Source organism: Heterocephalus glaber, unplaced genomic scaffold (assembly GCF_053883595.1).
Source record: "Heterocephalus glaber isolate CG9 unplaced genomic scaffold, H.glaber_assembly_v1.0 deba00001457, whole genome shotgun sequence".
In the NCBI taxonomy this organism is placed as follows: Eukaryota; Metazoa; Chordata; class Mammalia; order Rodentia; family Bathyergidae; genus Heterocephalus; species Heterocephalus glaber.
Genome location: NW_028258305.1, coordinates 41,457,309 through 41,482,155, shown reverse-complemented (window position 1 = coordinate 41,482,155; position 24,847 = coordinate 41,457,309). Strand labels below are relative to the sequence as shown.

General features: G+C 46.9%; 2 protein-coding genes across 15 annotated transcripts in view; one reads left to right on the top strand and one right to left on the bottom strand.

Annotated features, from left to right (window-relative positions):
• Hadhb (hydroxyacyl-CoA dehydrogenase trifunctional multienzyme complex subunit beta) overlaps positions 1 to 7,501 on the top strand; it is a 40,134-nt gene extending 32,633 nt beyond the window's left edge. For all 13 annotated transcript variants that reach the window (XM_087216582.1, XM_087216589.1, XM_087216583.1 and 10 more), the window contains 3 exons: positions 96 to 170; positions 677 to 841; positions 3,628 to 7,501. In XM_087216582.1, the coding sequence (XP_087072708.1) occupies positions 96 to 170; positions 677 to 841; positions 3,628 to 3,663 (276 nt within the window). In that variant the 3' untranslated portion in view covers positions 3,664 to 7,501. The remainder of the gene's footprint in view (positions 1 to 95; positions 171 to 676; positions 842 to 3,627) is intronic.
• Positions 7,502 to 12,264: 4,763 nt separating this feature from the next.
• Positions 12,265 to 23,424, bottom strand: Adgrf3 (adhesion G protein-coupled receptor F3). 2 transcript variants are annotated; one of them, XM_013070116.3, is made up of 14 exons: positions 22,925 to 23,419; positions 21,832 to 21,892; positions 21,342 to 21,470; positions 20,787 to 20,963; positions 19,971 to 20,189; positions 18,393 to 18,602; positions 17,808 to 17,951; positions 17,438 to 17,634; positions 16,901 to 17,080; positions 14,752 to 16,134; positions 14,234 to 14,275; positions 14,091 to 14,153; positions 13,608 to 13,663; positions 12,265 to 13,060 (listed from the first exon to the last, which is right to left on the bottom strand). In XM_013070116.3, the coding sequence occupies exons 1-14, from the start codon at positions 23,003 to 23,005 to the stop codon at positions 13,042 to 13,044; spliced, it is 2,961 nt and encodes a 986-aa protein (XP_012925570.2). In that variant the 5' UTR covers positions 23,006 to 23,419; the 3' UTR covers positions 12,265 to 13,041. The 2 variants fall into 2 exon arrangements, with proteins under 2 accessions (XP_012925570.2, XP_087072705.1); XM_087216579.1 differs by lacking the exon at positions 12,265 to 13,060 and having other exon boundaries at positions 13,604 to 13,663; positions 22,925 to 23,424.
• Between the last annotated feature and the right edge of the window lie 1,423 nt (positions 23,425 to 24,847).

Genomic DNA, 24,847 nt, shown 5'->3' with positions numbered 1-24,847 from the left:
GATTTGCCTAACTTCAAAGTTACAGAAACCCATGCTGAGAGGAGTTTAGAGGAACATTAATAACAAGCTCCTTTATGAATTATTTTCCCTCCTAGGGTCAGATTTTGGCTAATTTTAAAGCCATGGATTCTGACTGGTTTGCACAAAACTACATGGGCAGGAAAACCAAGGTAAGTTTCTGATTAAAAAATATGTTTGTGGCCGGGGATTTAGCTCAGTGGTTCTGCTGCCTGCCTTGTAAGTGCAAGGACCCGAGTTCGATTCCCGGTACCAAAAAAAAAAAAATGTTTGACTATCCAAGGCAAACATTTGGAGCTTAGTTGCCTTCTAAGAAGAATAAGAAGGGAAAAGCTTACTCTTGTGAAGAATTGTATATTTTATTCAGTGTACTGTATTTATGTCTTTGTTTAAAAATAGTTCCTGAAAAATCTTCAGCAAAAATAAGTTTTATGTTACCTTTTGTTCTTCTCATTCAGACATTAAATAAAAAATAAATTAACCCGTGTCTTAATAGTGGCCTAGACTTACTTTTCTTTTGCAGTACAATTATTTGTGATAGATCTAACTTTAGTTATTTCTCCCTGTGTCTGTGCCTTCCTGTTACTAGGAGCCTGGCTTGAGTTGTGTCTTTAAGTAAACTTGCCTTTACACTGTGTCTTTATTTTATGGGAACCAGGTTGGAGCTCTTCCTTTAGAGAAGTTTAATGCCTGGGGTGGATCGCTGTCCCTGGGGCACCCATTCGGAGCCACTGGCTGCCGCTTAGTCATGACAGCTGCCAACAGGCTACGGAAGGAGGGAGGCCAGTTCGGCCTGGTGGCCGCCTGTGCAGCTGGAGGCCAGGTATGTGGGCGGCCTTACCGGGCTTCTAGAAAGTCATTTTCTGGGAACCAAATAAGCTCATCTCGAAAATGTGTCACTCAGTTTAGTTTGAAACATTCTTTTTTTTTTTTTTGGTACCGGGGATCGAACTCGGGTCCTTGCGCTTGCGCAGCAGGTGGCGGAACCACTGAGCTAAATCCCCGGCCCATTTGAAACATTCTTGAGGCAATATTCTGAGCATAGGCAACCAGAAAATAAGCAGCTTTGTTTTGGTGAGGGCAAGCGGGAGGGGGAGCACCAGCTCTAATCCGATGGCACTTCGGAAGGACGATGCTACTTGAATCCAAGCTATGGTTCCCCTTTTTAATGTAAAATTAACTTATGCTCATTATGGAAAATACAAAGAATATAGAGAAGGCAATTAGAATCACTTACAAAGCCCCTTGCCAGGTGCCACCATGCTAAGCATCTTGATATATTTTCTTCCTAAGTGATAAACTTCATTTACCTAATCAGCTTGTGACCTTATCTGTAAAATCTCTCCAAGAGGCAAACTGTCTTTTTAGAGAACTGAATTATACCTTAGTTAGAGAACTAATTTCTAGATAACTTTTTATTGTTCAGCTAAGGAAATGACTGTTCCAACATTTTTTTCCTACCTACCTTGCTCACATTTAGACGTAACTTCCTGCCAGCATTTCACTCTGGGGATAAAATCCAAAAGGAAGACTGACTGTAGTTGTTGTTGTTCTTTTTAATCCTGATGTGAACAGATTTCGTTTTCGTCCGGATTATAGAAACTTCCTTTTACTGGTCTATATGAATAAATAAGATATTTAAAAGTATATACATTTACATTTTAAAGTCTCCACATATGGTTCTTCCTCAGGGACTTGGGAAATAAAGGGCCTGTTATTTATAAGTTGAAACATTTTGGGTTCCATGATCAGAAACGTTTTTAGTCTGTGTAACTTCATCTACAGAAACCCTGGTCAGTTAGGACCTGAGCCCCCTCTCATGTTAGGTGCCAGGCTCTCAGCAAGGAGCAGCTCCCACACAGCTCTGTGCATGGTGTGTGGCCCACAGGGGGCGCTGTCCTTTGCATTCAGCATCTGTTCCCTGATTCTTTATCTCACACTTATGCACAAACTACACTAGATGGTTTTGTGGATGAAGAACAATGCACAGTGTCTCCCTTCTACAAGTTCATAGTATCATGAGGAGTGCAGAGATGATGTGTCTTAGAAACTAGGTTAAACATGACTCCTCGAGAGCCAAACAACTGACACCAACTTGATTAGGAGGTTGAAGAATTCATCATGGTGGAGCTACAGCAGGATTTCTCAGTGCTGGAACTACTAACATTTTAGGCCAGATAATTCTTTGTGGTAGAGGGCTGTGCTGTGTGCTGGAGGAGGTTTACCATGGCCTCTACCTACTCAATTCCAGTAGCAATAAACTCCTCTCCACTCCTGTCCTGTCCATCCTGTCCACATGCACACACAGTTGAAAAGTCAGAGTTATCTGCAGACATTGCCAGTGTTCTCTGGAGAGAACAAGGGTTAAAACCTCCCCAAGTTGAGAATGACCGCTCATGTTGGGGCATGGAAACAGTACATTTTAAAGCTGGAGAAAGAGTGTTCTGCCTTAGTATAGGCCCTTCCAAGACAACTCCAAGTCAGTCAAGTCTTCCCATCCCTGATCTCTGTTGTTGCTTGCTTTTGTGTTGTCAGAAGACTGTGTTGAGCCACCATGTACACTAGGTGGAGGATAGAGACCATGTAGTGAATCTCTAACCTCACAGTGTTCACCTTGGTGCCTTATAAGTAATTGTTTCTTGGGGCTGAGGATTTAGCTCAGTGGTTCCACCGCCTGCCTCGCAAGTGCAAGGTCCTGAGTTCGATCCCCAGTACTGAAAAAAAAATTGTTTCTTAATAAATAGTTTTGAGGATTGAATTGAACCTGGAAGCCAGGAGATTCATTAGGCTATTGATTGGTTTGATAACAGATCAGCGGTTAGAGTGACGTGGCAGTCAGCTAGGGTTTAGACTCATGAAATTGTAAATGTCTCTGCTGGGTATAAAGAAGCACTGTAACTTAGTGCATAGCATGTGCACAGTGACGGAGAAGGAACATTCTTACTGCTTCTCTTTGGGCCCCTCAAGTCATCTCCTTAATCTGTGTAAAATAGCGAAGAAGGGAACAGCTTTGGAATCACCTGGACCTGCTTTCAAGTCCTGGCCTTGTGATTTTGAAATAGCTTTGTGATTTTAGATGAGTCGCTTAACCTCTCAAAGCCTTAAATGTTATCATCTAGAGATATGCTTTTGTCTGTGTTCACTGTGTTGTATTTATCTTTGTATGGCTAAAAAGGCCTCTGTGCTTCCTCATTTTAATAGCAGCCTTTGGTCTGGGGTATAGCTCGGTGGTAGAGCACTTGCCTGGCACGTGCAAGAACCTGGGTTTTATTCCTAGTGCCATGAGCACCCCCCCCCCAAAGCAACGATTTATAGCGTATCTACTAAGGATGAGACTCTATTAGAAAGTCTGGTGCATACATGTATCTGTGTATATATATGTGTGTATGCTATATGCTTGGTAATGCACAAAAACGTAATGAAGTAAGCCCCAGAAGTCCATTATAGAGGAGATTGAGGTTCAGTATGGCTACTAACTTTCCCATGATCACACAGTGCTTGAATGGCAGAGCCAAGATCAAACTGCAAAGCCTGTACTTCACTGTTCTCCATACTGGCTGAATTCATCACCTTTCATCACTCTAATTAAGCTTTTTTTTCCCTTTACAGGGCCATGGTATGATAGTGGAAACTTACCCAAAGTGATGGATCCGGAGGAGGTGACCACGTTTCTGTGCAGCACTCGCACTGGGCAATGCCATTTCAATGCATTACTAAACGACACCTGTAGTCCTAGCTCCTTTTAGGAGAACATTTGTGGCCTTCTGTTAAACACTTTGCAATTAAGCCTTTCCAGTGTTCTCAGCTTTTCAGTAATCACAGCTTCCTGTACTTTCAGGGATTTCTAAGTTTCCAGAATATCATACAGATATATTTAACCAGTTGCTTTTGATCTCTTGTCATCAAAGACTGAATGAATGGTTGCATTTTAGGAAAGGTTAACTGAGATCTGAAGTCATCTTTGTAACATTTGCAAATTACATTTGTTCTTATCTGTGTCCTGAAAATACATATTTCTCTAAAATATAAACCAATGTGCCTAAATTAACTAATTATGGAAAAATAAATCAATCTAAATATCATGAAAAACTTAAGTATTTAAATACACAAATATCTTATTGGTCAACCTTAATAAAGTAGAGAAGTACTGGAGAACTGTTTGCCTTATTTTATAAGGAAGAGAAGGTTGTTCTCCTGGTGAAGGGGCAGAGTTTACCTTTAACTGCGTATTTGTAACTTCCAGCCATTTCAGTCAGCCATGAAGATGCTAGGAATATAAGGAGTGTCCTGCTTTAGAATACACCCCCCCCATTTGCTTTGATTGAAGTACATTTATTTCATTGTTTGGAGTTGCTTCTGTTTGGTAGGTTTTAATGAAATATAAAATAAGTTTTTTCTTTGGATCAACTGCTGTGAACACTCTCAGATTTTTGACAAGCACAGTGTCCTAAATAACATATATGCTAGTCCTTTGAAGAAGCAGAATGGTCAATTGTGGCCATTTGTGTGAACATATATATTCGATTCGAATGGTGCCTGCCTAGAATCCCAGCTACTTGGGAGGCTGAGGCAGGATGATTCCAGGCTCAATGCCAGCCTAGACAATTTAGTGAGAAAAAAATAAAAAATAAAAAAAAAAGCTAGGTGTGGTGGCACACGCCTGTTATCCCAGAACTCAGCAGCCTCTGAGGCAGGAGGTGAGTTGGAGGGCTACATAGTAGTAAGTCCACGTCTCAAAAAAAAAAAAAAAAGAAAGAAAACACAAAAAGGGGGTTGGGAGAGCTCAGTGGTAGCACATTTGCCTAGAGTGCATGAGGTCTTATGTTTAGTTCCCAACACCAAAAGAAAATCCAAACAGAAGAGTATTTGTGAGTTCCAGGATCATTTGCTCTTGATTTCCTTGGTAATTTAAACACAATCTGAATTTTAATTTAATTAAAACACAATTTTAGTACTGAAAATCATTATATTTATGTATCACAAAAATAAATTCTAGATTAAGTGAAATATATAAAAATAAAACTAAAAAAATTTACGACAAACGCTATTGTGTCCTTAGGTTGAGGAGAGGAGAATTTCACACAGAAAATATTTGTTTAAAGTGCTAAAAAAAATAAAGTGCTAACTATAAAAGAAAAGGTCTATAAATTTACCCTAAAATGAGAACTTTTAGTCTTCATATGATACAAAGTCGTACAGAAACAAGCAATAGTGGACAAAGATATTTACAGTAGATACAGCTTAGAAAGGATCCAGAGTATATGACGAATTCCTACAGAGCATGAATAATGACAATACAGTAAAAAAATGAACAAAAGATACATGTTTTAGAAAATGATAGAAAAATGGTGAATAAACATTCACCAAGATGCTCAGTAGTAATCAGAAAAAAATTAAGATTATAATGAGGTTTTATACCTATAAGCCTGCAAAAAATTAAGACTGAGAATTGCAAGTATTGGTGAAGATGTGGAACGATAGAAACTTTTAGACACAAATGATGAGAATATAAATTGGTTCAGCCACTTCAGAAAACAGCCTGATATCTCGTACATTTAAATAGAACACAAGGTCTGTGGTCCAGCATTTCCACTCTTTGGAATATTCCCTCATGAAACTTGCACGTCAGCCCAGAAACAATTGTTCATTACAGCATTACTCTTAGCAAAATACTGTAAATGACTCATGTTGACAGGAAACTTTTAAAAATAAGCAAAACTGAGTCATTTCTAGGATCCCTACAGATGAGTTTAAAATAGTTTCTACACCAGCAAGGTAAGGAGAAAGACAAATCTGCCTTCCAGAATTCCAAATGATACATGTAGATACTTCCTGCTCCAGAAGGTGGGGGAGGCCCCTCCCCTTAGATGGGGGCTGGACTCCGGAGAACAGAGCTTGGGATGCAGGAAAAGACAGCCTTACAGTGAAGAAATGGCCATCCCAAGCTTAGCCAAGTGGTCATGGTTACCAGAAGACCGCCTTCTGGTAACACATGATCAAAGGGGTGCTTCAGCTCTGTGGCATTTTTACAGAGTACCCATAATTTAGTTCATTCGTGGGAAAGATCAGGCAAACCCAAATCAAGGGACAGTCTGCAAGGTACGTGGCCAATATTAAAAACTATCAAGGTCATGAAAATAATGAGAAGTTGTCAGAAAAGGAGGCATGATGACTCTGTAACAGAAAAGGGACGTTAATGGTAAAATGGATGAAATCTGAATAAAGTCTGGAGTTGAGTTGGTACGTTGTTTTTTTAAGCTGGCAGTTGAGGATACAGCTCAGTGGTACACCGCTTACCTCGTATGCATGAGGCCCTGGGTCTGATCCCCAGCCCTGCACCCCCGACCCTCAAACCCCAAACACCAATAACATTACAGAAGGAAAGCCACACACGCACATGCATATGTGTTCGGATGAATTTTGACATGGATCCCAGGACAATTCAATGAGGAAAGGACAGACTTGTCAGCTTGTCAATAGATGGTGCTGGGAAAATGATACCCACATGCAGAAGAATGAAATTGGATCTTGCATCATATACAGAAATTTAACTAAAAATGGATCAAAAACCTAAACATAAAAGCTAAAACTGTGGAACTCTTAGAAGAAAATATATGGCATTGGATTTGGCCATAAGTTCTTGGACATTTCATCAAAAGCACAGGCAACAAAAAACATTAGCTAAATTGGACTTCATCAAAATGAAAAACTGCATCAAAGGGCCCAATCAACTGAGTGAAAAGGTGCCCTAGGGTACAGAAGAAAACGTTTGCAAATCGGACAGCCCTAGAAGGGGTTAATAGACTATCTAAAGAATTCTTACAGTTCACAACCAGAGAAACAACCCAATTTAAAAATGGGCAAGTGAGGTGATGGTGCATGCCTGTCATCTCAGCTACTTGGAAGGCTGAGGCAGAAGGACCGGAAGTTAGAGCCAGCCTGGGTAACTGAGTGAGACTCTGTTCACAAATTTAAAAGGGCCGGAGATAGAGCTCCGTGGCTGAGCCCTTGCCTGGCGTGCACAACGCCCTAGAATTCCCAGTACCCCCATCACGACTTACACAATTTATATAGACACTTCTCAAAAAGAGATATACAAATGGCCAATAAGCACACGGAAACATGCTCAACACCGCTAATCATTAGTGAGGGACCCTAGTTAGCAAAACAGACTCCGTATTGCTGCTGACCGACCCACCCGCCTGCCCTTTAGATGAACTCAAAAGGAGGAAGCTTAGAAACCTCCTCCCCTAAGAGAGTCTCTTAGAAACAACAATTAATCAACTTTTGTTTTACAAATGTTCTAACGACAAGATGTTCAGCTTCTGTACCTTTTGCTTGCTTTGCTAGTTCTATCCCATAGGGGGGCCTAGAAACTGTTGCCTTCAAGGTGTATAAAATATGTTAATCTCCCCCCAATTGGGGCTCGAGTCCAATGCTCAGCTCGGGTCCCGGCCGGTAATAAACTCCTGTGTGGATTTAATATCGGTCTCTGGTTGGTTCTTTCTCGCTGGGTGTAACAATTAGGAAAATCCAAATCAAAACCACAATGAGGAATCACCTCACATCTCTTAGGATGGCTGCTATCAAAAAACTAACAAGGATTGGTGAGGACGTGGAGAAGTTGGAGCACTTGTGTCCTCAATGTGGGAATAGAAAATGCTGCAGCTGCCATAGAAAATAGCACAGCAGTTCCTCAAAAAACATTAAGCACAGAATTACCATATGGTCCAGCAGTTCTACTTCTGGGTTTATATCCCATAGAATTGAAAGCAGAGTTTTGGAGAAATCTTTGTATACTCATGTTCACAGCAGCATTATTGACAATAACTAAAAGGTAGAAGGTGACCCAAGAGTCCATGGGCAGATAAATGGACGAACTGCATTGCCACATACATAGAATAAAATACTTTGCAGACTTAAAAGGGTGATAATCTTGTATAAACCACGAGGACATTATGCTGAGCGAAATAAGCCTGTCACAAAAAAGGACAAGAGCAATATGATTCCACTTATATAAGTCTTCTAAAGTTGTCAGGTTCCTAGACACAGAAAGTATAGCCGAGGTGCCAGGCACTAAGAGACAGGGGATGGAGGAGTTGCCGTTTTGTGGAGATAGTTTTAGTTTTGAAAGATAAAGAGCATCCCAGGGACTTGTTAAACCCCAATGTGAATGTAGTTTACTGAGCGATACACTTAAAAATGTTTAAGATTGGGCTGGGGATTTAGCTCAGTGGTGCCGCCACCTGCCTCACAAGTGCAAGGTCCCAAATTTGATCCCTGGTACCAAAAAAAAAAGTTTAAGATTTAGCCACCATTTTAAAGCTATTTTTCTAAAAGGTAAGGGAAGACATGGTCAGGGTAGAGGTCACCTCTGGGTGGGGGAGAGCACACAGCCAAGCCAGATTCACATTTCTGGTTCTGAAGTTTTGTCATAGGTTCACTCAACTCGACACGATTTATGTGTTAGTTCAAAGTGGCCTATACTCTAAGAGAAAGCTGAATGATTTTATTAGCCTGTTTCTGAAGATCATCCTGGGCTGATATGGCTTGGCATGGCCTCCATCTACATAGCTCTTGATGTTCATTCTTAGACATCCTAAACTGCTTATGTTATTCTTTTTTTTGGTACTGGGGATCGAACTCGGGTCCTTGTGCTTGCAAGGCAAGCAGCGGAACCACTGAGCTAAATCCCCAGCCCTGCTTATGTTACTCTTAAAGATTCCAACTTAAGTGTTTCTATTGTCTGTCTCTCCCACCTGCCCCCCTACCCCCGTACTGGAGATTGAACCAGGGCTCTTCGCTGAGCCACATCCTTAGCCCCTTTTTATTTTGAGACAAGTTCTCTCTCAGTCACTGATTTGCCCAGGCTGGGCTCCAATTTGTAATCCTCCCGCCTCTGCCTTTCAGAGTGCTGGGATTACAGGTGTGCACAACCATGCCTGGCTTTTGTAAAACTTCAGTTAGATTCTGTGTTCCACCAAATAACCATCTGGGAGGGGAGCCACTTATTTGCCCTGTCTTCTGTCATTTAAACTTTTATTTGTTTATGTATTTTTTGTGGTACTGGGGATTGAACCCAGGATATCGTACATGCCAGGCAAGTGCTCTACTTCGGAGCCACACCCCCAGCCCTGTCATTTAAACTTTTATAAGGTTTGCCCCCACCTCAGCAGTTTGCTTGTGACAGTCTCTGTCTCCAGACAGCAGTTCATGTTCTTCCTTTGGTTCGTATGGTTCATTCATTCCACAGTGTGTTGGTGCCTGCTGTGTATCAGGCGCTTATTCTATTTTTTTTTTTTTTTTTTTGGTACCAGGGATCAAACTCGGGACCTTGTGCTTGCGAGGCAGGCCGCAGAACCACTGAGCTAAATCCCCAGCCTGTCAGGCGCTTATTTTAGATGTTGAGGCCACAGCAACCAATAAAACAGAAAAATCCCTGTCCTCCTTGCTCCCATCTTTCTGGAGAAAAGAATCCTGATTCTTCTCAGTCTATTGTTTCCTCCCAGCCTTTCTCAGTTTTGTTTACTTTCTCCTGGCTTTTCCAGTTCTGGTCTTCCTGCAGGAATGAGAAGCAGAGACAGGGTTTGGATCTCAGAGCTCCCAGGAACCCTGGTTTATCTGGACTCAACTAGTGTACTCTGATTTTTCAATGAAGGGGAGGCATTTTCTGGCAGGACGTTTTAACGGAAGGACAAGAACAGTGAATAGTGATAGTATTTTTAAAGGAAACACATTCCTGTGAAACACAGGAAGTGTTTGGATATACTGGCCGTGTCTGTAGCTGCAGTGAACTCCACTAGGGAGACCCTTTCCCTCCCACCGCAAAAGGGCTGTCTGTGTTCCAGCAGAAGCAATTCCCAAAGCAGAACCCTAAGTAGGGGGTTGGAGCTTCCTCAGGAACCCAGCTGCAGTCTACCTGTCTGTCCAGACCTAAATTCCAGGGGGGATTTTGTGTTTCTTTCCTTGTCAAGTTTATGTGTTTAATATACAAAATGTTCAGGAAAACTTTTTCAAAATAATTTAATTTTTTCTACTATAAAAATACTGCAGGGCCGGGGATTTAGCTCAGTGGCACCACGCCTGCCTTGCAAGCGCAAGGTCCTGTGTTTGATCCCCAGTACAAAAAAAAAATACTGCACATTCTTGTTGCGGTTCCATAGGTTAACCTTAGAGATCTAACATACAGCATGAGAACTATAGTTAATACTATGCCACTGTGATATATGCGCATCCATGTGCATAGCAGCACAATTTGTGATAGCTAAAACTTGGAAGCAAACCAATTGTCCATCAACTGGAGACTGGATAAAGAAAATGTGTTTTTTTAATAAAATGGAGTACTACTCAGCCATAAAGAATTAGAAATTAGGGACATTTATAGCTAAATGGATGCACATTGAGCCATACTCTTAAGTGAAATAAATAGGACACGTGTAAATATTGAATAGTTTCTCTAGTGTGAGAAACTGAAAGTGTAAATAAGGGCTAAAAGGTATAATAGATAATGTGAAATAGGAAGAAAAGGGGCAAAGGGGAAGGGGAAGTGGGAGGGGTAGGGGAAAGGAAAGAAGGGAATGGAATTAATATGAGAAAATGAAAAAATGGAAACAAAGTCTTTGTAGATAGGGAGGGGTGGAGGGGTTGAAGGGAGGGCAAGGGAATGGGGAAAAAATAAGAACCAAGAGAGATCATGTAAAGGTGCAAATTTCCCATGATGAATGTAACTGAATTGTATACCTAAAATGCACCAATAATATTAATTTTTTAAAAAGCTGGAATTCTGCATCATTTGTTTATAAATGACCATTGGTAATAAAATTTTCTGTTAATTTTCTAAAAAAAATACTGTTTTGTATGCTGGAAATTTGTTAAAAATATAGATTTTAGGGCTGGGGATTTAGCTCAGTGGTTCTGCCGCCTGCCTCGCAAGCGCAAGGTCCTGAGTTCGATCCCTGGTACCAAAAAAAAAAAAGTATAGATTTTAGGTGCTGTTACTACATACGCACACACAAACACACACACACACACACACACAGGCACAAGTTAACTATGTGAGGTGATGAGTTGGTTATTTCTCATGACTTCAGTAATCATTTCATTATGTATATGTATATCAAAACATATTTTATACTTTAATATATACAATAAAAATGTTAACTGTAGAAAGTTCAAACAATAAAGTAAGATTAGGAAGAAAACAAAAAATCAAGCAGCAATATCTACCGTTGACATTTTGATATCTCCCCTTTTCAGTGCATGTTTGCATGGACCAAAATACCTAGTAGAATGCTGCCTGGAACTCTTGTTGACTTAGCTGTGTAGCCTAAATGTTGTTCCATAGTAGTAGATGCAGCTACAAGTCATCATTTTTAATGATCACCTAGCACTCCGCATATGGAGGTCACCTAATTTATTTTACCAAGTGGACATAACCACATTGGAGTGCACAACCTTTGTCCATTTGTCTGATCACTTATGTACTTCTCTCTCTCTCTCTCTTCCAGTGTTTTGAGACAGGGTCTCCCTGTGTAGTCCAGGCTGGTCTTGAACTCACTAAGTAGTCTAGGCTGGCCTCAAACTCATGATAATCCTCCAGCCTCAGCTTCCTGATTGCTGGGATTATAGTTGCTTATCTCTTTAATCTACCTTAGAAATGGAATTGCTGCTTAATGCCAGTTTGTGTCTCCTAGAGCCTTTTTATGGTCCGTGTGTGTGTGTGTGTGTGTGTGTGTATGTGTGTATGTATGCATGTACATGTGTATGTATTTTATGGTGCAAGCCAAATAAAGACAATGCTATTTTATCTGCCAGTTCTAAATCTGGGGCTTTACCAGCAGCGCCTGCATCGAGGATGCTCTGGGGAAGGGAAAGGAGAACACATCCATCTACAGAAGCCCACTTAGGAAAGGAGTCTGCCGCTTGCAACGGGGAAGAGTGCATTACTGGAATTTGTAACCCAAAATAGTTTTATGACTTTACAATCGGACTGCAGGTATTAATGAAGTGACCGTGAGGGGCCGCAGGGCAGGGCCTCGCCTGTCTCAGCAGCTCAGCCTCCCTCAGGCCAGCGCGAGGGCGCAGCATGGAAGCCTCGCAGTGGCCTCCTCATTGGTTATCTCAGATTTGGAAGCATAATTGAATCCACTTATAGAAATATTTGGACAAGTTTATCCACAGTTAAAATAGACACATCAATCACTGAGTAGAGATACAGGGTTTGGAAGAAAAATATTTTCAAGGACATGTGATACTGTATCCATTTTTATTTTAACAGAGAATGTTCCCATTCCATTTTATAAAAATACCCACACATTATGTAATTTAAAAACCAACTCATCAGAATTTTTTGCATTGAGCTAGTCTAATGTTTTTTCAGAAGCATCTCACTTTCTGCTTGTGAATTTTAAGTTAATTCCACCAGACCTGGTACTCTCTGAAAGCTTTTCTTACGTCTTGCTTCTCTGTGTACTAGTCTTCACTGGGTCTTGTCACATTTAGATGTCAGGGCTTGTAACCTTTGCCCCATAAGTCTTACCAGTCAATGGGACCTTTCTCTCTGATTTAAACTTTTATAAAAAATTCTTTAAAATGTGTTCACATCAGTGCCTCTTTGTAGATATGCCTATGTCCCTGAAACATATTTTATATTGATTTTTTTTAAGTTCAAGGAAGAAGGTCTAAGAAACTTCACCTTTCTCTAAACCTCGAAAAGAATCAAATTCTGCCCTTCATCCCCAGTGATTGGGAAGATCCGAGGCTCCTATCAATTAGTGTCCTTTCTTTATGACCATCAGAAAGGGGTGATCAGAAAAGAGATGATGGCACGCTAGAACCACTTTCGTCCATTATTTCTGTAAAATGGCCTGTTGATCATTTCAAAACTGGTGGAGATCGTTTTACTTGCACTTATCTGGAACTTTGATATCTGATGATGAGCTGGGCAGGAAAGGCGGGTTCAGTTGTGAGGTGAGGTTGTTGGGTGGGTCAGTGAGATTTTCAAGCCATTCTTGCTTGGATGCGTTAGGGTGGGGAGACTGAGCTGCAGGAGAAATGGGTGTGGCTAATGGAAAAAGCCTGCCTTTCCCAAGGTGAGCAGGGAAGGATGCAGGGCCCCTGGGCCAGGGCCCATCAGGCGGATTCCCGCTCGTGCCCTCCTTGGTGGGATGGTGTGCGTTTGCCCCTGCTCCCCCACCCCGTGAAAGAGCTCACTCTGAATCTTAGGGCTGGTGACAACCACCTTGCCCAATTGCAGGCTGCCTGTCCTCTGGAAAACAAGGCCACAACCATTCCTTTAAAACAAGGTGATGGTTTTGTTTGTGTGTGTGTTTTTGCTTTTAAGGATAATTTGGAGTTCAGTAGTGTGAAAAGGGATTTTCAGGGAGAACTGAGCCCAGGTTTGTTGATGCTAGGCCTCCTGCACTCGGAGGCTCCTCTAGGCTCCTCTGTGGCCACCCTAGGAAAGCCTGCTTTCCACCCCATGTGAAAAGGAGCCACTGTCGTGTATTTTCCCAGAGACCTTTAGCTACACTCATCCTCATTCTGCAAGCCACGCTGCTCACACTGCTCCTGAGAGAGCTGGTCCTCACCTGGCAGTTTGGCTTCCTCCTCGGCTCTGTTCTGAGCAGCAGGTTTCATTTGTGGCCTAGGAAGAGATGGAGACCCAGCTGCTGGGCAGCCACCCCTCCGTGAAGAGACTGCACCCACTGTGACCGACTCGTCTGCACCTGCCCGGGATGCAGTAATCCCCAGAACTTGCTCTAGCTACATTGTCCCGTGCGCACTGATTCTGCCCTTTCCCTTCAAATCTTAGCCCAGGGAAGATTTTTACACGGAGAAAACCAGGGACAAGAGCATCATCAGAACCCAGGTCAGAGTCAGGAACCTGGGAATCTGATTGCTCTGGCTCACCTGCTCCTGTCACGTCAGAGAGCTTGAACCTGAAAACTACGCATTCTGGAGAACAACCCTAGTCTTCTCCTGGCACCCAGCTGTGCCCATCTCTGGGGAAGGTTGTGGGTCCCCTCTGATCTTTCTGGGAGCCAGCTGCAGCCTTGGAGCCAGCAACTCACCAGGGAGATGTTGGAGCTGGGGTGTCGGGTGTGGCAGAAGCGTTTGCGTAGGGCCTCTTGCACCTGGAGAGGAGAAGTAAATGCCCCAGCTGTGGCAGTCAAGTCACTGCCCTCTGGCTGCAGGGCTTGGCAGGCAGACTCACCTTCTTGTCTATGAGGCAACCAAACCATAAGATGAAGACTCCCTGCAAAGAGGGGAAGGAGAAAAGCTGGTGAAGGAGGAGGGAGTGAGCGCCTATGGAATTAGCTTGCTCCCCGCCCTCTTCCTGCAGCCTCTATCCTCTGGTCTAATCCACATCCCAAGGCATCCTGTCTTGGTTTTTCTGAAATGAGCACCACTTGGTGCATAGGATCCATTTCAGGTGCTTTTCTTATTGTCATGGTTACAAAAGGGACAGCACGGGATTGGGTACTGACAGTTTCCTTACTTGTCTAGCAAAGTCAGATATTATTTTACACATAGGAAAACTGAAGCTCAGGTTATATAATTTGTCTGAAGCTATCCAGCTAGGCAGTGGAGGAACCAGGATCTATACCTAAGCCTCCCAAAAGTCCTGAATTTTCTTCTGCTGCACCATGCCGGCTCCTTGAGAAGCAACGGGCAGGGACTTAGACCATTGAAAAGGGCAATAAACACAGACCGACACCCCCACACAGCTACCTGCGAGGAGTTGAGAATGACGAAGATGTAGTGAGGGATTGCGGAGGCCTCCTCCAACATAGTCGCCAGGCCCAGCCCCCAGGTGATGCCAAAGATGGGTGTGAGGATGAGCAGGGCTTTGAGCACCCCTAGAAGAGCCTGGCGCTTCTCAACTGAGGGCCCTTCTGACAGCGAAGGTCTCAGCAACTTCAGCACAGTCATGGCTAGTACCAGCCCATTCACGCCCACGATGGCCAGCACTGGCCCCACGAAGGTGTAGACGGCTGAACCCTTCCCATCCAGCCAGCATTGCCCTTCCCTCAGGTATTGCCCTCGAGGCAGGTAGAGGCCCAAGGTGACACCTGCAAAGCCCAGGGGGCACAGGTAGCCAAGGATCACCATCAGGGAGAGAATGAGGTGCTTAGACAGCTGATGGAAGACAAAAAGCAGCTGGTGAGCCAACAGTAGGGCCTGCGCCAGCATCCAGAAGAAGGTGCCCAGGTAGAAAAAATGACACAGGAAGGCAGTGGCCAGGCAGAGCAGGTCCTGAGTCCCTGGGAGAAAGACTGAGCCTACCAGGTACCAAGTGTCTGCAGCCAGCAAGCAGATGGCCATGTTGAGCAGGGCAGCGTGTCGGAAGAAGGCAACTTTGTTCCGCACCACGGCTCTCCACACCAGCCTGTACACGGTCAGGCACACAAGCAGCGCCAATATGGAGGCACCCAAGCCCACCTGAGTCAGTAGCTCCAGGACGGGGTTTTCTGGAACAGTATGCCGGGACATGAGGGTGGAGAAGGCAGTGAGATGCTGGCAGATACATTGAGTGGCAAGGCCGTCATCCGCCGCCTGTGCCTGGCACCCTGAATCTGACCAGCCTCCCACATGCTGGAAGAGACTGTGGTCCCAGAAGACGCAGTGCAGGGCACCATGTGTTTGCCCAAAGTCCATGATGACCTCTGCTTGGGTGAAGGCTTTGCCGTCTGCCATGATGGAGATGACAAGCACCAGGCCAGGGGTGCCATACTGGAGGTCCCCCAGCCCTTGCCTGGAGTTGGAGGGCAGAAGGTGGTCCAGGTTTTGCAGCACCAGACCGGTAACACTGACACTGGTTCCATTATGGACCAGTGGGGTCAGTGCATACCTGGGAATCCGGACCCACAGTGGGGGCTGAGTGGAGAAGGAGATTTGGTAGTCGCCAGCAAGTGGGGGTTCCAGGAGCTCACTCTGCAGCAGCACATTGGAGGAGCTGAAGGAGAAGGGCTGATCCTTTGGGCACAGGCTGCGTGCCAGGGTCTCCACAGCCAGCAGGAAATCTGAGCCCATTGAGGGCTCCTGGGCCTGGGCCAGGGTCCACAGAGAGCTGACATTCGTGTCTAGGACCTTGTCTGTGATTGTCAGGAGATCCTGTGGCACCCGAGAGACAGAGATGAGCCTGATCTACTGGAGCCCACAGTGCTGAGCCAGGGGAGCTTGGGCCTTCAGACCCCAGCCCTACCCTTCCTACTACCGGCGCAAGACCCAGGGCTGGAGAGCAAAGGGGACAGAAGATGGGCCTGTGAAGGAGACCTCCCAGGTGGGGGACTAGGGCACATCTCCAAGCATGTGGTCTCCTGATCACCCAGCCCCTCTGTCTGACAGCCCCTTGGGGCTACCTGGGTCCTAAAAGGAGGGCCCCTTTCCAATTTCTCATGCCTTCCAGATTTGCAAAGCTAGGAAAGGGGGCACAATGTTCTGAAGTCAAGGCCACATTCATGTCTGCAGGGCCATATATGCTGTGCTGTCCAGACATGAAGAGCGGGTGACATCATTGCCCCTTGTTATTCATTTGCAGTTCCTGGGTCACCAACTACAGTCCCTGCTGAGGGTGATTTAGGTGGGTCCAGCAAAGCCCAGTGTGTTTGAGTGTCTTTGTGCAGTATCACATGCATGTGCACACATACATGTGTGTCTGTGTGTGAGAGCCACACATCTGCACGTGCATGCACACCTCCACACTCACGTCTCCTTACCCCTTCCTGCCTTTCCTACCTCCCATGTGCTCCTATCACTGCACGCCACAGCCACGGAGCCAGGCTGCCCATGGTGGTATCAGACGGGCAAGAGGGCCCACGAGCGAGGAGTCTCCACCCCCACTGTCCAGCTGGCATCTGCCGAGGCTCAGAGCTCTCACCTTCAGGGCACTGGGTGTGAGCGCTGTTCTGACCTCAGCCACCACGTCAGCCAGGACTTCCACAGTGCTCAGCAGTTTCAGTAAGTCAGAGGGTGAGCTTGTCACCTCTGCCCTCTCCTGCAGCCTTTCCAGGATCTGTGGCACCCTTCTATCTGGCTTTCCCTGGCCGGCCTGCAGCAGCTGGGATGGACGAGAGGGCAGGAAGGAGGGTAGTGGGAGAATCCTCACCAGAGGAGCCTCCCCTCCCCTCTTCCTCCTCTCTCTTCCCCACCTCCCCCGCTTCCTCCCACCCAGCTCCTTGCCCTCTATGCCCACGCCTGTTCTGGGGAGCAGGAAGCAGGGACTGAGGCTGATGTCAGGGGACAGACACTGGATGGGACTGTGGCTTGAGAGCAGGCAGAGTGCAGGCCCCGTGAGGCCCCACACCTACTTCCGGGCTCTGCTAGAGCTCCCTGTGATAGAAGCTGAATAACCCTTGGCTGGCCTAGGGGAAGGATCTAAAGCTAGGTCTGAGGGGACTGCGGAGGGAGGCTTTACCCTGGCTTCATCATACAAGGCCAGGATCCCCACGTCTGTGCAGTTGTGCTGGACAGGCCCCCAGGCCCCATCAGGCCCACAGAGCCTCTTCACCGTGCCTGCCTTGTTCACGGGACAGGGGACCTGGGCCACGTGGCCAGCCTTAGTGACATTCCAGGCCACAGCCGAGAAGTCTTCAGGGCAGGCAATGTCTCCATCTGAACAGTGATAAGCAGAGAGGACTCAGCAGTCGCAGTTCAGCCTGAGCCTTTGCTTGGGCCCAACCTAAGCAGGCCCCAGAGGCCGGCCCAGTGGGCAGAGGAGCATCATGGAGAGGCTCCTGGTCCAGGGCAAGCAGCTAGGGGCCTGCTGGACCCCAAGCCCCACGTACCCCGGATGATGGTGACAGCGACAGATCTCCTAAGAGGATCCAGGCCCTGACTCTCCAGCACGCAAGTGTACGTGGTGTTGGCTTCCGGGCAGTGCTGGACGTCCAACAGCAGACACTGAGAGCCTGTCCTGTGGATCAAGGAGACTGAGGGGAGAGAGGGGAGAGAAGGAACAGCTCAGCAGACAGCAGGCCCGGAGTCTTTCAGAACGTAAAGCAGTGGGGAAGGAGCTGAGTGGTACACAGGTACCAGACTATTGAGCGCAGACTGGGTTTTGCTGAAAAGCTCCCCGAGGGTCTCTAACTACTTCCAGGACTCAGTTTCCTCATTTGTAAAATGTGGGCCACCATTGAACTAGCCATGTAACGTTTACTGTGAGAGTTCAATAAAGATGTGGAGGAAGCAGTCTGTAGAATGCAGTACGCGGCTGTGTTACGTCAACCGAACTGCGATTGCTCTGGCTGGCCTTGGACCCCCAATTCCCAGCCTCCACTGCAGCCTCCTCTTGGCAGTGCCAGAAACTCAGCTGCTGGAAGAGACCAGCTGCCCCTGTCCTCTCTGATCCCAGTGTCTGGCCCCTCTCCTACCTTGGCTGCCCTCTCTGGGGCTCCAGGCAGCAGTGTAGACCAGGTTTGTGCTGGGAAAGCAGCAGCTCAGCTGGAAGCCAGGGGAGGCCGCGCAGGCAATGGACAGCTCATCTGGAAATCGAGCCACTTCAGCCTTCTGCAAGGGCACCTTCACCTCCTGCTGCAGCTTCCAGATGAATCCCTGGGCCTCAAAGTAGATGATGTACTCACCTGCAGACACACACATGCTGCAACTTGGGGCGCCCCGGAATCTGCTGCTCCCAAGCCATCGCCAGAGTCGGCTGATGACTTCCCTCCCCTGCTTACTACCAGAGCTCAGCCACAGCCAGAGAAGCCCTGGGATGGCCCTTTCATGACAGAGACCCTCACTGGTTGCATAGCTCAGAAGCCAGCAGGCCCGTAGTCTTTCCAGTACTTCCGGGACATGAAGCAGTGGGGAGGAGCCGAGTGGTACATGGGCATCGAACTACTGAGGGCAGAATTTGAGTTTTGCTGAAAAGCTCCCTGAGAGATCTCTAAGTAGTCCAGGACTCAGTTTCCACATTTAAAAAATGGCCACCGTCACACTAACCACACAGGGTTTATCACAAGAGTTAAATGAGATCGTGTGGCCCTGGCTCCAGGAAGGCTTTGTAGGAGGAAGAAGAGGTCTGTAGATCAGCTTCTGCCCTTCCTTCTGAGCCGCTGGCCGTAGGCAAGTCTTTCTCCCTACAGTCACGCCCTTCCTATGTTACTCCTGTCCTCCAGCATGTGGACAAATACCGATCTGTTCTCAGCTGAAACTGAGACATTTTTCACACACTCCATATTATAAATTCCTCCCTCTCTCTCTCTCTCTCTCTCTCTCTCTCTCTCTCTCTCCAGTCCAGGCTGGCCTTGAACTCACTATGTACCCCCAGAATGCTTCCAGCTCTCAGCAATCCTCCTGCCTCAGCCTCTCAAGGGCTGGAATTACAGGCATGTGCCACCACGCTCAGCTTTCTTTTGTTAACAGAGATGTTTGATGAGAAATAACTACATTTTCCAAAATGAAACATAAGTAGAAGAATGGGATTGTTGTACATTTTTGCTTGTCTTTCGAATGTCTGGCTAACGGGAAGCCTCCTGCTTCTGCAGTCTCTGTGACAGCTTGGCAACACCGCAAGATGCCACTGTGTAACGTAGGGGAAGTGAGAACGAGATAGATGACACTTTCCTGTCTTAGGACAATTGTGACCTTGTGAAGCCTGAAGATCCCAGAAGTTCCCAGACAGTGAAAACAATTGATTTTTTGTGTGTGTGTGCCGGAGATCGAACTCGGGACCTTGAGCTTGCGAGGCAGGCGCCGGAACCACTGAGCTAAATCCCCGGGCCAACAATTGATTGTTTTTAAGAAGTTTCTCTGTTATAATGGGTCGTTTGGCCTTTGTTTTCTGAAACATAAGTCAATGGGAAGGCTAAGGAGGAGGTGAAAAGGAGGTAAAGGGAGGAGAGAAGAACAGGAGAAAGGAAGCAGGGAAAAACTGGGAAGAAGAAGAAGAAGAAGGAAAGAAAGAGAAAGGGGAGAGGAGAGTGGAGGGCAGGAGGAGGAGAGGATACCTGCCCAGCGGTGGGACGGGTGGCTGACACTGAGGCTGGCCTGGCCCTGGTGGGAGCTCAGCGACACCTGGGCCCCTGACCGCAGGGCGATGCATTTGCTGCTCTCTGTGCGTCTCAGGAACCATTTCGGGTTGGTGGCGTTCTGGGTTGTGAGCAGAGTCAGGTTCAGCACATCACCCGGCATCTGCAGCTGGGAGTTCAGGCTCAGGTTCCCAGGAACTGGGGGCAGAAGACAGGGCTGGAGGGGGACTCAAGGCCCCCTTGCAGCTAAGCAATCACTCCTTCCTGTCTTCTTCTTCTTCTTCTTTTTTTTTTTTTAGGGGTTTTTGAGACAAAGTCTTGCTGTGTAGCCCAGGCTGGCCTCAAACTTGCAGTGATCCTCCTGCCTCAGCCTCCCAAGTGCTGAGACTATAGGTGTGCCACACCCGACTCTCCCTGTCTTCTGAAGCCCCCTCCCCCCGCCCCCGCTCTAGTTTTTACTTGTCCCTGGATGGGTGTCCCAGTGAGGCTGCTGCAATCCAGCTGGAAGAGCCTATCATTGGGAACAGAAGGTGGCACCTTTCTGGCCTGACTTCCCCTCTGCCAGGTAACTTGGTGCTACTGGAGCTGCCTCCTGGCTTCCTAGCTAGGGAGCAGGGCGGGGCCTCATTCATCAGTCTCACTGCTCAGGTCCCAAGCTCAGGGCCTGAAATCTACCGTGACCCTTGGGTTTTCTGCCCATCCAGAGGAGCAGGGGGCTTGAGCCGGCTGGCAGCAATACAGGTTCAGAGAACAAAAAAGGAAGCTCTTCTTTCCCTAGTTCCCAGATTTCCTCACCAGGGGGCAGCAACTGGCAGTAGCTGGGGACGGGATGGCTGAAGATTCGACAGTCACAGGGCCGATGGTTGTGGCGGTGCGAGGGGCAGGAGATGCTGCTGGAGCAGAGACGGGCGCTCCACTGGTACCCCGGGCGGCAGGCACAGTGGCTGTGCCCCGTGTGGTTGACATTGCAGTCTATGACAGACACAAGCGGAGTGAGAGAGCCAGCGGGCGGGACTGGTCACCTCCTGGTGCCCGAGAGCTGTAGGGCTGGGTGTCAGGACCAATCCTGCAGGGCCAGGGGCCCGGCACACTCGCCCGTCAGCACCGCCCCTGCGCCAGGGCTCAGGGCACAGCGGGTGAGGTGGGCATCTGGGTGGGGTGGGAACGGCGGGACCCACACTATGTGCTCCTTAGACAACAGGGTGTGAACGGGAAGGGAGGGGCCTGTCTGGTAGGGAGGTGGGGAAGGAGCTGGGTGGGGGAGCCAGAACCAGGCAGCCCCAGGAATCAGGGAGGGGCTCCCAGCAAGTCCATGCTCATGCACTCTGAGCCCCTCCCCGCGACTGGTACCTGTGGTGATGCTGAGGCCCGTGAGATTTCTAGGGGAGGAAGCGGCAGAGGCAGGAGGAAGAGCTAGGTCTAGTGGCCAGGTCTTGTCTGAAAATTCCAGTTGGACGTAGACAGAGACCAGGATGGATTCTGCAGAGGAGAGGGACAGCTGGAGAGGCACCACAGCCCAGCCCGAGCCTGTCCCCCTTTGCCTCCATACCCACCCAGCTGGTCACTTCCAGGACATGGAGCAGATCCCCTTCCTGTCCAGGCACCCGTGCATGTGGGATGCCAATAACTGCTGTCCTAGCTGGGGTACGTGGCATCCTCCCAGCAGCTACGCACGGCGGCGTAGAGGAGGCTCCCAGAGATGAACACGTCTGGGCTGGAGCCTGTCCTTTCTCTGTTCTGCCTCCTCGGGGGACCCCCTCCCAGTCCTTCCTTTGTACCCCCCTCCTCCCAGGCTCCCATCTTCTCCTTCACTTTCTCCTCCTCCTTGTCCATCACTCACCCCCTGCTCCACTCTGGCGGTCCAGCTGCTGCCCAGGTCCCCCTCCAGCCTGACCCTGCACCTGGAAGAGAGCACAGAGGATAGGCCCTGGGGAGAGGCCAGCCCCCAGTTCCTCCTGAGGTCACTTCAAGGACCGGCCTGGCTGGTCTATGTGACTTGGTGTCCTGGAAGCTCTGCTGTTTGCAGGCAATCAAGAGTACATATCAGAAGGGGAAAGCAGGCTTCCAGGAGGAGCTGCAGGAGGTGCAACCCCAGGGACAGCACCAGGGCCTGCAAGTCCCACCTAAATCCGGAAACAGGCACACCCCGGGAGTCAACATACTTTGCGTAGCTCCTTCCTGAATTTACCTGAGCCTGGGCCTCTAGGCTAATTGCAATGGCTGGGTCTGGAGCTCTAGCAGGAGGCTAGGCAGAGCTGGCTAGGGCACAGGGGTCTGGGGACTTCGTTCTTTCCTCCGGATCTGACACAAGGCCGAGACTGTCGTCCTGTAATTCATTTCCTCACCAACACCTTCCCCTCTCCAAATTGCATGTGCAAACCTGTATGTGATGCTCTTCCAAAACCGGGTTGATACACAGGCATGGATAAGATACGGATAGATTTAGAGATTGGTAAATATGCAGATGTGTATGAAAATAGATGCAGAGATGGATTTAGATTCAGAGACAGGTTTAGAGATATAGATATTGATATCTTTACAGGAGAAGGTGGATTAAAAAGTACTAATTTAGGCTCTGCTGTCTTTCTTTAGATTCTCTCTCGTCCTCTTTGCAAGTAACTCCCAAATCTGTTATGTTTTTCCTTTTTTTTCATTTCCAGCATGATCGGAAGAGTCTTCATCTACAGTATAGCAGGTGTTGTCGGAGCTCACAGGGACTCAGGCAAAGAAAAGCAAGCTGTGGCCCCCGCCCTGGACAGGAGGATGGAACGCTCCAAACCCTGTAACATACTCGGAGACCCTATCCCAAGCTGGCCCCTTCCTTCAGCCCTTTCCCTCCCCTGTGCTATTATCCCACCCCTCGCTGCCTCTCACATCAGAGGTCCCTGTGTGGCCTCTGGAGACATCCCCGGTCCTCACCCCGTCTTACTCACAGGCTGGGATGCTGGGGCGACCACTGACCCCAGTAGGAGAGTCACGGCCAGGAGCAGCCGGGGAGCAGCCGGACAGACCATGGCTCAGTGGAGCTGTCCCGAGGAGCCCTCCCACTGTGCATGATGCAAATTTCTTTGCAGAAGAGCTGGCAAGGCAGTGCACAGATGGTGTGGGAGGGAAGAGGGGAGCCAGGGCCCGCAGACAGAGGGAGTGCTTCAGCCGGTGACTCTGAGTCCAATGACAATTCAGGTCACCAGGGCCACCTGGAGCCCGTGTGCCCCTGTAAAAGCCATATGCCCAGGCGCCCTCTGGGGTCGGACCTAGGACTCAGGGAGTAAGACAGGATGCAGGGCTCAGAGGTCACAGCCAGCAATGTGTCCATAAGCCAGGTTCGGTCACACTCCCAAAGATCTGGGGAACCTGGATTGTTCTGGAAATCAGGAAGCTGGATCACTGGCTAAAGAACTGAAATTAGAGAAAGAAACAAGGACAACAACACAACAAAATTAGAGCTGCTTACTACATAAAATAATTTCCAGATAGTCTCTTTTTTTTTTCTTAATGGTAGCAAAGTTTATTAAAGGTAGGAAAAGAAACAGGCTCTGCAGAGCAAGTTTGGGCCAAGCAAAAAGCAGCAAAAGGGGCCCGGGATTTAGCTCAGGGGTTCCGGCATCTGCCTCACAAGCACTAGGTCCCGAGTTCAATCCCTGGTACCAAAAAAAAGAAAAAAATGGAGGAAAAGAAGTACACCCTAAAGCGTGAGGGTGGAGAAAGCACAGTGGCCTCCAGATGGTCTTTTAAAAACATTTTTTATTTTTATTAGTACATGTTTGTAGTAGATAATGATTACATTCATTATGGGGAGTTGGTACATGTACAGGACACATCTTAATTCTTTATTTATCTTCTTCCCCGCTTCTCCCTCTACCTCTTGGTCTGCTTCTCATTTGCAAAAGGTCTAGCTCCCCATTTCCTATTATCTAGTGTTTATTTTGCTCTTTTATTTATATTTTGGGCTTTTCGTATAAGAAAACCATGCAATATTTAAGCTTCTGTGTCTGATTTATTTCATTGAACATGATCTCAAAGTACATCCATTTTCCTGTAAATGACTCAACTTTATCCTTCTTTATGGCAGAGTGGTACCCCATTGTGTAAAAATACCACATTTTCCTTATCCATTCGTGTGTTATGCACATATTTACTGCTTCTAAGCTTTAGGGGTTATGAACTGTTCTGCAATAAACATGGGCATGCATGTATCACTGTAATATGATGTCTTTACTCTTTCAGGAAGATACCTAGAAGGGAAATAGCTGAGTCAGATGGAATTTGTATTTTTTGTTTTTTGAATAATCTCCATAGTGATTGTACTCGTTTACATTTCCACCAACACTGTAGAAGTGTCCTCCCTAGCCAAGTCATGCTAGCATTTGTTATTATTTGATATCATTTTTTATTATTTGATATCTTGATGATAGCTATTCTTTCTGGAGTAATATGGAATCCCAGTGTTGTTTTAATTTGCATTTCTCTCATGCCAGAGATGGTGAACATTTTTTCATGTATGTATTGGCCATTTCTTCTTCTGAGAGATGTCTGTTTGTTTCAGACGATTATCTTAATTGGGTCAAAATGTTGTTGGCGGTCTCATTTTTTGAGTACTTTACATATTCTAGATATTAATACTCTGTATGAGATGTAGCTGGCAAAAGTATTTTCCCACTCTGTAGTTACATCTTCATTTTGTTGGTTGCTTCCTTTGTTGTGCAGAAGCTGTTCAATTTGATGTGATCCCATTTATTGATTATTTTTTTATTCACTAAGTTTATTGGTACATTTTAGGTATGCCTTATGATCACATTCATCATTGGGAATTGTATTTTTTTTTTTTTTTTTTGCACCGGGGGATCAAACTCAGG